Here is a 9,923-nt window from a genome sequence, read left to right on the forward strand (position 1 = left end):
CCATTTTACTGAGGTGAAAAGTGGTGCAGACAGGGCAGGTGACAAGGGCCGGCCACACAGCTCATCAGCGGCAGAGCCGGCAGGGAGCCCAGGTTGTTGACTCCCCAGTGAGGCAGCCACTGGGACTGACTGGGGTTGGGGAGAGATGGGGAGATGAGGGGAGTAGGGTGGAAAGGGCCCTAGCAGTCCCAGGAGAGCAGGCAGTTCTGAGCATGATCACCTCCAAAGTGACCGTCCCCAAAGCCCTGCATGATCTGGGCCCTGCTCCCCTGCCCAGCCTCCTCTCCCATCACGGCATCACCTCACCCTTTCTGTTCCAGCCATACCAAACTACGTTACATACGGACATTGCCTGAGCACATAATGTGGATTTAAGCCTTCACACATGCTGTTCCCCATGCTTACAAAGTTGTTCCCTCCACTGCCCGCCTAGAGAGCTCTTATTCGCCCTTCAAATCCCAGCTCAGATACCCGATGCCCACTCAGCTGGGCCCACGCAGAAGCTGGGCTCACAGCAGGAACCCCCTCAGAACCCAGCACGAAGTCAGTGCTCAATAAATATTTGTTGTCTCTAGACATTGCATTTTATCACTGAATCTGTGAGGCAGGCAAAACAGGTTTTCTTGTCCTCTCGAGGCGCAGAAAAGGAGGGCAAGAGAGAGGGAGTGACTTCCAGAAGTCACGCATTCAGTGACACTGGTAGAGCTAGAAGCCAGGCCTTCTCTGCACCACATGGCCCCTGGCTGGCCCCCACCCCCAAAGAGCTCTCCCATCCCTGCCAGACCAGCCAGGGTCACCAGAAGTGACCCCCAAGGCAGGAGTGGGGGGCATGGGCCCCGATGGCCTGAGGTCTTGCCCTAGTGTGCAGCTCAGACATTACTGCTGCCTGGGGGAACTGAGGCAGAAGGTGACAAAAACAGACAAGCAGCTTTACCCCCCAATCCAGGTCTGGCTCCTCCTCCTGGACATGTGCCTCAGCCAGAGACCCCAGCAGGCCCCGTCACCCCACAGACACTAGGACCTCACTCTCACCTCTTGCCTCTCCTGCCTGCCCACTGCAATCCATGATCACATCCTGCTGGCTCGGGTCCTAAACAGACCTCACATCCACCCACCGCTCCCCATCTCATGGCTCAGTCCCAGGCTGCATCTCAGTGCCCTTCACCTGCGGAGTTGCCCTGCCTCTCCCCTCCCATTCATCGTCCATATCAAGCAATCCTCCCAAAATATAAGCCTGACCATGTCGTTCCCCTGTTTCACATCCGATGGCTCCCCACGGGCTCTGGGACAAGTCCCCCTAGCTCTCCTAAGCCTGTCTCTCTAGCTGCATTCCAAGTGCAGGTCATGACTATACCCAAAACAGTTCCTTCCACTAGGGATGCCCTTTCTCCTGATCTTTGCCTGAGGAGATAGTCACAGTTCACACTTCAGTGCATCGATCAGAGGTGGAGGTGGTAGTTCTGGGTCCTTCTCCCAAGCTAGACTCTGAGCTGGGGCAGGATGGGGAGGCAGAGACCTCACAGATTCATCTCGGTGCCCCATGCCCAGCACAGGGCCTGGCACAGAGGCGTATGAGGGAAAGCAGATGGCTAGGAAAGGGAGGTACATTCTTATTTCCAAGAGGCCTCCTCCATCCCTTAACCCTACTGGTGTCTTTCAGAACCTGTCAGACTAGCTTGCTACCTGCCTGTCCCCAGCAGGCCCCTCCCAGACCCAGTGTCCACTGTCCCAAGAGGGCTATCTTTGTAATCCTAAAATAACACTCAAAGCTATAATAATAACAATAATTACTATCATCGGGTACTCACCTTGTACTTCATTGTATTATTTAATCCTCATAAGAACTCTAGGAGGTACATAGGTTCTTTTATTATTCCTATTTTATAGATAAGGAAGCTAAGACTCCAAGAGGTTAAATGTCTTGCCCAAGATCACACAACTAGTAAGCAATAGATAGGGAATTCTAAGCCAGGTCTGACTCTCCACCAGTATGCTATCAGGCCTTCTCCTGCTTCCTGTTGTCCCCTCTCTGTGAGCACCGGCCTGAGTGGGGGTATGGTGTGTGTGTGTGTGTGTGTGTGTGTGTGTGTGTGTGTGTGTGTGTGTGTGTTCAGGAAACAGTCCTGTAGCCCTCACCAGCCCTTTGCTGAGCACTGAAGGTAGAGCAGACTCAGGCACAGTCTCTGCCCCCTAGGGGAAGGTAAGAGAGTTTTACACTAAGAATTAGGGCCTTGGGGTGAGCAGACTTGGGTCTGAACTCCAGGTCTACCCCTAAACAACTATGTGACTCTGGGTAACTCACTTGATTTACTCAGTACCAGTTCCCACACCCGTAAAGTGGGGACCATAATGCCTGGATTACCAGGAGGACTAGATGAGATAATGCATCTGAAATAGCATGTAACAACCCACCCAGCATATAAGAAACATCCGATGACAATAATACATACGATGACTACAGACTCCCGGGATCCCGAGGCCAAGAGGAGATGTGATTCTCCAGGGCCTTCCCTTGGAGCCTCCTCAGCCAGACCCAAAAGTAATAGTGATAATAATGCCTGATCCACCCATTTGCTCATTAAATAATCCTTCAAGGGAAGTGTCCTTTAGTAACCCTATGTTGGAGGTGAGGCAACAGAGGCCCAGAGAAGGTAGGCTACTGAATCAAGTCCCGCAGCCAAAGACTGGGACCTCCACTCAGCTGCATCCACACTGGGTAGAGCCCAGCCCTTAGCCCAGGGCCCTGGCCAGGCTGCTGGAGAGTCTGGGGCTCCTGACTACTGGATTGTAGTCCCAATTGGGTGGGAAGTTAAAATAAGTGAAAGGAGCCAAAAAGAGGGATACTTGACTTGGCCCCCTCCCAGAACAAGCTCAGCACTGGGAGGAAACCAACAATTACCAAGCAGGGCCCTGTGCTGGGCACTTCTCACTGGCTCCTTCGCACACCCATGTCGGGGAGGTGTTATGATATGCACGTGGCAGACGAGGTCTCCAAGACAAAGAAGCAGTGACTTGTCCAAGGTCACACAGGGAGGAAAGTGGCAGACTGGGAAGCAGAGTCCCTCTTAACCCTTCCCACCTTCAGTCCCAGACCTCCCCAGCTGCCCCTCTCTCCTGGGGAAACCTAGAGGCTCCATCACTCCTAAGCAGAGGCCTGGAGTCTAGTTGCTCAGGCCCTCTCTCTGCTGATTGATGGGTGTGGTACTTGGCCCCACCTTCAGTTCAGAGCACCCAGAGCTCACTTAACAGAGCCCTCACCCTTGGGCACCCGGGTGGCTCAGTCGTTAAGCGTCGGCCTCCGGCTCAGGTCATGGTCCCAGGGTCCTGGGATGGAGCCAGGCATTGGGGTCCCTGCTCCGCGGGAAGCCTGCTTCTCCCTCTCCCACTCCCCCTGCTTGTGTTCCCTCTCTCGCTGTGTCTCTGTCAATTAAATAAATAAATTCTTTAAAAAAAAAAGAATCACACCCAGTGTGCTAAGTATCTGGAGAGAAGTCAGCTGGTTGTGGTAGGATCCAAACGTCACAGAATGCCCTCCCTCAGTCCCCCTCCCCCCGCCCCACCGCTAGGCTCCTGGACACCTCCCAGTGGCCTCAGTGCTGCAGGACACGCATTAGAATCAAGCCCGAGAGGTAGTCTTTAGGCAAACCAGGACTCACCCAGCAGCAGCCGGTGGGGTCGCGCAGCCCGTCGGGGAGAAGCCGGGAGAAGCCGGGGAGCCATCACCATGACCGCAGGGGCACACGGAAACAAAGAACAGCAGTGAGACACAGGCAACAAAGACACTCTTTGGGGCCCCTCTTCGTCCTGGGCTGGGGGAACATCCTGCCCAGCTGCTAGGGCAGACACCCCCTTAGTGGGCAATCTGATCACCTGATAGCATATCCAGAGCTCCTCCCAGCCCCAGCCCACGGGAGGCAGCAGGATCCCTGTAGACAAATACTCACTGAGCGCCCACTGTGTGCTGGGTATTGGGGATACAGGCTGAAGAAGACAGACGTGGCCTCTGCGCGCATAGAGCATACAGTGCAGGGAGGGGGCAGGCGTGTGACTCCTGAATGAGTTACAACGGTGATGAGTGCCTCAACGGGGAAGCTTACGAACCCGGGTTCAAACCCTGGCTCTCGCTCACTAGCTTTGTGACGTGGGGCCTGTCTTCTTCACTTCTCTGTGCCTCAATGAGTCATCTGTAAAATGGAGATAGCATTAGTGCCCACCTCCAGGGTTGTTGTGAGGATTGAGTTAATACGTAGAAAACATTTTGCACAATGCTTGGCACGCGGTAAACTGTTCATAACTGGTAGCTACTGTCATTCCAGGGAGCTGTAGGCCTGGGTTTTGGAGGGACCTAGTATGGGTCAGGCCACCACCTACCTGACAAGGTAGGGATTAAAAGAGACAGTAGAAGTGAAGCTCTGGCCCCGGTGCCTGGCACATGGCAACCAGTTGGTAAGCGGTGGTGCTATCTTTAGGGCTGTTCTCCAGCAGGTCCCCGGGGTGCAGCAGAGGGGAGGTCAGAAATGCCCTCTCCCCAAAACATGCACCCAGAACTGCAACTTTGGACTGAAAAATAAACAGCACTCTCACCCAATGCTACAAATATCTCATCTCCTTTGACCTTCACAATGACCCAGGAAGTGGACATAAGCAAAATTCTTACTATTCCCATTTTACAGATGAGGACAGTGAGGTGAAGGGACTCCTCTCTGCGTGCGCTTGGGTGTGTCCCTTCATAGCTCCAAGCCTAGTTAAGTGGTGGAGCCAGGATTCCAACAGGCATCTGCCTGGATTTTGTTCTCCCGGCCTTCCCTTGGTTTTTTTTCCCCCCGGGGTCTGTAATACAAGCTGCGCAGCCCCAGACAAGACTCTGAACCTCTCCAACGCCAGTCCTTTCATCTGAAATACTTACCAAATGGCCAGCCCAGGATCCGAGCTGTTCCTGACCCAAACTCTTCTTCCACAGGCTCAGCCACTGCTACCCTGCCCCTCCCTCTCACCTTTTACCCCATTACCAACTTCAGCCACAAACCCATGAGCCAAGGAATGTCTGCACTCAACTACTAAAACCCATGTTTTATAGATGGAGAAACTGAGGTCCAAAGGTGGGCCAAGGTCGCTTTTCAGTGCCCAGCTCTTTTACCCGGGCAGACGCCAGGTGGGGCTGGCCCTCTGAGGAAACCCCAGTAGGGCCCTGACCTGCAGGTTGCTCCCTCTGCTCTTCTCCCCAACCCACACTGGGCCTGGTGGGCACCTGCGCAGCCTGTCCCCCCGCTCCCCAGAATAAATATCCCAGAGCTCCAAGCTCACCCAGTAAGGGTCAGGCAGGTTCCAGAGGTAAAGGCTAGGCATTGTGGGAGTCTTGGGACCTGCCACATGGCGGCTTCCCCTTTCAGTTGAGTCTGAGCTTTGGGGTCAGACAGACCTTGGTTCAAATCCCAGCCCAGCCACTTCCCAGCTGTGTGACTTTGGTCAAGTAGGTTCACCTCCCTAAACTCCTGAGAAATAGGAATAATACCTATTCCCTCGTGGGATTATAAGGATATTAGTTAATGCTGCATATTAAAGGCTTAGCACAGTGCACAGTAAACGTGGCTGTAATGATCAGAGAACACAGGCCAAGAACAGGACATGAGGGCCCATCACACTCCACCTTGTCCTTGCCCCATTCTTCCCCTCCCCTTCATGTGGGGTAAACCAGGTCCTGGAGGTTATAATAATGGGGGCTGAAAGACCCTTCGAGGCTCTAGGCTCATCTCACCTTCTCATTTCACAGAAAGAGAAACTGAGACCCAGGGAGAAAAGAGATGGGCCCACAGACTATAGGGGAGTAGAATCCTGCCCCCTTTACTAAACAACAGAATCCCAGGCCCCAAGAAAAATCCAAATGCCCCACCCCCACCAGGGGACTATCATAAAGATCCATTCTGCAAGCCCCCAACAAATATCAGGCCACCATGACATTTATGGGGAGCCCTTTGTGGGTATCCTGTTTAGCTCTGTGGCTAGCAGACCTATATGTGGTACTCAGGAAGGGCTTAGGGACAAACCCATGCAGTTCCTCTTTGGCTCCACAGAGAAGCTCTGCTCAGGCTCCCCCTCCAGAGGTGTCTCCTTGCATCTCCCTTCCTCACTGCCACCCTGGCCTCTGTCTCACCCTGTAGTCTGGGTCCCATCAGCTGGGCACAACCCCAGCCAGCAGAGCTCTGGGCCTCCAGAGGCCTATACAGCATCAGCAACTTCCCAGCCAGGCTGGGATATTCCTGCCCAGCACAGCCAGCCAGGCTCCTGGCCAGGGTCCACTCTGCAGAGGGGGTGCTGGCCCTGCCCTACCAGGAACCCCATCCACCCCCACCGGTCTAGCAGGTGCAGCAGCCTGGGAGCCCTGGGAGCTTCTATTGGCACCTGCAACCTACAGGAGGGAGGCCAGCCTAGTCTAGGCCGTGCAGGGGTGGGTTGATCTGGAGACAGACGGGTGTGGCACTTCTTTACCTCACTGAGTATCACCCCCTCATGCAGATGCTCCAGCTGCCTCACACATTGCTGGGACCTGGCAGGCCCTGCCTGACTCCTAATACACAGAGGAAACCTCAGGACCTCCTCACTCCGTTCCCTTCTTAAAACACCCCCACTGGCCTACTCCCAGACCAGGTATCATTCTGGTCACTGCACACTTATTACCTCACTTGATTCTGCTAATGCCTGTGAGGTCTGGATTATTGACTAAGGAAGAACCTGGGACTCAGAGTGGGGAAGTGACTCATGCAAGGTCACACAGCAAAGTGGCAGGGCCAGAAACCCAGTTCTGCTGCATGCAAAGCCTGCAGGGCACCTGATGTCCCCTTTCCTCCCACCTCTCTGCTCCCTAAAGCTTCTGGATCCCCTTCTTCCCAAACCTTCCACCCTTCTCTGCAAAGTCTCTCCTTCCACAATCCCAGTCAGAATTAATCTTTCCCACCTCATGGCTGCTATAACAGCTTGTTTACACGCACCCAACAGCAGCAGGGTCCAGGAGTTATTTCTGAGGTGTCTGCCTAACTGAAGGCAGGGGGTGACCCCAGTACATGCTCCTCAGACCTGACAGTCTGTCACCTCTATCTCCATGCTTCCCCTACCCCCATGCAAAAGTCCTCTGACCTCCTCCCGTTGATCCCCTCCCCACTCCCTGCCTCCTGCCCACGCCTGTAACTGGGGTGAAGGTAGGGAGCTTGCTGAAACCTCAGGGGCTCTGTGCCAGTGCTCTGGCCCTCCCTCTCCCTTTCAGTAGCTGAGGATCTGACCCAGACCTGACACCAGGCAGCTCTCACAGGGACTCCCAGCTGCCCTAAGCACCAGGCCTGGCCAGGCATTGCCTCCTCCTTCGGGAGAAAAGTGCTCCAGAAGCAGAGAAGGGGCTGCCTTCAGCCCTAGTCCGTGAACTTGAGGGGTCACATTCAGCCACTCCCACCCCGGGGAAAGCTGTGGGCCTTGAAATACCCACCCCAACCACCACCACCAACCCTACAGGAACAGTCCTACCCCCCCCCCCCTCCGCTTCTGGGGCAATTGGGCTGGGGTCTGTGTGGACAAGTCCCCACCTCCTATTTGCTGGAGGGGAGAACTCTAGTTCTACCAAAAAGAGGTGGGGTCTGCCGGAAAGTGTACATTAAGATGAGAAAACTCCCGGGGAAAGACTGAGGATAGGGACAGGACAGCAGAGAGAGGAGAGATGAGGGACACGGGGAATCGGGGGATGAGAGCAAGCAGGAACCTGAGAGCGACAGAGAGACTGGGGAGACCAGAGACCGAGGAAAGTCCCCGAGACCAAGCCTGGAAGGGAGCGTGCGGGGCCGGGGCGGCGACAGGAGGGCCATCCTGGCTGGCACAGCTGGCATCCCAGCTCACAGGTCCCTCAGTCCGGAAACTCAAAGTCAGTTACGTAAGGGCCGGGGCCGGGAGCGGGGTTCCAGGCCCGGGGGGGCCCCCTCCCGCTGCGCGCCGCCCGCCCTCCCGCTCCGGCCAGCGCTGCGGCGGGCCCGGCAGGAGCAAGCGGGCCGGACAGGGCGGGGCTGGGGGGGGGGGGACCTGGGGCCGCAGCACTCTGCAGAGACCCGCCCGCGGAGACCTAACCCGGGGCCCCCCGCCCCAGGCAGGCCGGGACCGCCCGGACCGCCAACCGCAAGCGTCCAGCCCGGGACCGAGCTCCCGGACCCCTCTCCTCTCGCCCGCGCCCCTCCCCGCACCCCGAACTTCGAGACGTCCAGGCCCCTTTGGACCCCAGTTCTAGGGCAGGGTCCCCTAGAGCCCTCCTCCCCTGACCTTTAGACCGTGGTCTCGCCCCTACCGGGACGGCACGGGCCCTTGGGAATGGGTCCATCTGTCCCTCACCCCGTCCCTCCCGGGGACCCGGGATCGCCCCCGGACAGTCCAGGCTCACCTGGGCCGGACGGGGCGGGGACCTGGCCGCGCCGGGCCGGGCCGCGTTCTCGCTCTCCGCCGCTCTCGCCCTTTAAGAGGTTCCTGCCACTTTGCCCCGCCGGGGGCCTCCACCTGCACTGACAGGGCAACTCTGGAGTGAGGCCCCGCCCCCGACCCGGGAGACCTCCTGATTGGCGCAGGCAACTGCCAATCGGCGGGGCGGTGAAGAGACGGTGCCGAGAAGTGCGAGCGTCGCAACCGGGAAAGGGCTGGGGCTGCAGGTGCGGTCTGATGCGGACGCCGATCTCTGAGCGGCCCCGTGTTGACCCGAGGGTCAGGGGAGGATTGGGTAGGGAGCTCCTGGATTGGGTGGTGTGGTGTCTGACGTCGTACGGCAAAAGTATGATGCAATTTGCCACGTAGTGCTGCCCCTAACCTAAGGGCTGGAAGGGTGGTAGGAAGGGAGTTGGTCCTAGGGAACCTAGGGAAGTGACCCTGGTGAGACTCACCTGGATCACCTGTCCCCCCATTTAGTCTTGTGTGACCTTGAGCAAGTCACTTCTCTGAATCTGAGTTTCCTCAACTATAAATCTTACAATACTTTTCTGAGAATTAGTGATATATGTTAAGTGCCAGGCACAGGTTTGGCACATAATAGGTGGTGTTCAGTAAATATGGTTCTTGTTCCCCTCATCCCTTTCTTGCCACTCTTGTCAGAGACCTTCCCCCTCCTTAGGGTCCATCAGCACCGGAAGGGGCTTACATAGTCACTGGTCCAAGTCCCCTCCCCTCGCTACCTCATTTTTGGGCAAATGGGGGAAACTGAGGCCCAGTAAAGGCAAGTGACTTCCTGGGAGTTCAGTGGTCTTCCTATTAGATGGGCCCTGGAATCAAACTGCCTAGGTCTCAATCCCCAGCGCTGCCCTTGATTTGGACAAGCTACTAACCCTCCAAGCCAGTTTCCTCCACTGTAAAATGGAGTTAATAAAAGTACTTTACTCGTGGCGCCTGGGTGGTTCAGTCGGTTCAGTGTCTGATTCTTGGTTGCTGCAGAGTCGTGGGTTTGAGGCCCGCGTGGAGCCCTCTGTGGGGCTCCCTGCTCCAGGGGAGTCTGCTTGAGATTCTCTCCCTTGCACTCTTCCCCTCCCCCTGCTCGTGCTGGCGCACCACACGCTCTCTCTCGCTCTCTCTGAAATAAATAAATCTTTTTTTTTTAAGTATTTTCCTCAAGGATTGTTATGAGAATTAAATGAAATGATCCATGTAAAGTATTAAGAACAGTGCCAGTCTCATAAGCCTCCAAAAATTGCTAGCACTTATTATGATTATTGATGTTAATATTATATCAAGGTCGTAAATTAATGTATTGCCCCCACCAAATTCACTGCAGCCTCCAAGTCAGGTCTTGTTTTAGGCTTCAGGGCCCTGGTCCCTGCCTTCAAGAAACTCAGTCTAGCTGAGGGTCTGCCTGAGCCCCTAGATCTAGGGGATGCTTTCTGATATAGGTGGGTGGGCTCCAAAGCACCGAAGAA

At 55.7% G+C, this 9,923-nt stretch overlaps 1 protein-coding gene across 4 annotated transcripts in view; it reads right to left on the reverse strand.

The window, feature by feature from the left end:
- Nucleotides 1-8,583, reverse strand: part of EPB41 (erythrocyte membrane protein band 4.1) — a 195,126-nt gene extending 186,543 nt beyond the window's left edge. Inside the window, exons 1-2 of one of the 4 annotated variants that reach the window (XM_078073527.1) lie at nucleotides 8,411-8,528; nucleotides 3,945-4,051 (exon numbers count right to left, since the gene is read on the reverse strand). In XM_078073527.1, the coding sequence (XP_077929653.1) occupies nucleotides 3,945-4,020 (76 nt within the window). In that variant the 5' untranslated portion in view covers nucleotides 4,021-4,051; nucleotides 8,411-8,528. Of the gene's footprint in view, nucleotides 1-3,656; nucleotides 3,748-3,944; nucleotides 4,185-8,410 lie in introns of those variants that run through there. The other 3 variants (XM_078073525.1, XM_078073541.1, XM_078073534.1) reach the window with 3 other exon arrangements.
- Between the last annotated feature and the right edge of the window lie 1,340 nt (nucleotides 8,584-9,923).

This window comes from Halichoerus grypus, chromosome 5, assembly GCF_964656455.1.
Source record: "Halichoerus grypus chromosome 5, mHalGry1.hap1.1, whole genome shotgun sequence".
In the NCBI taxonomy this organism is placed as follows: domain Eukaryota; kingdom Metazoa; phylum Chordata; class Mammalia; order Carnivora; family Phocidae; genus Halichoerus; species Halichoerus grypus.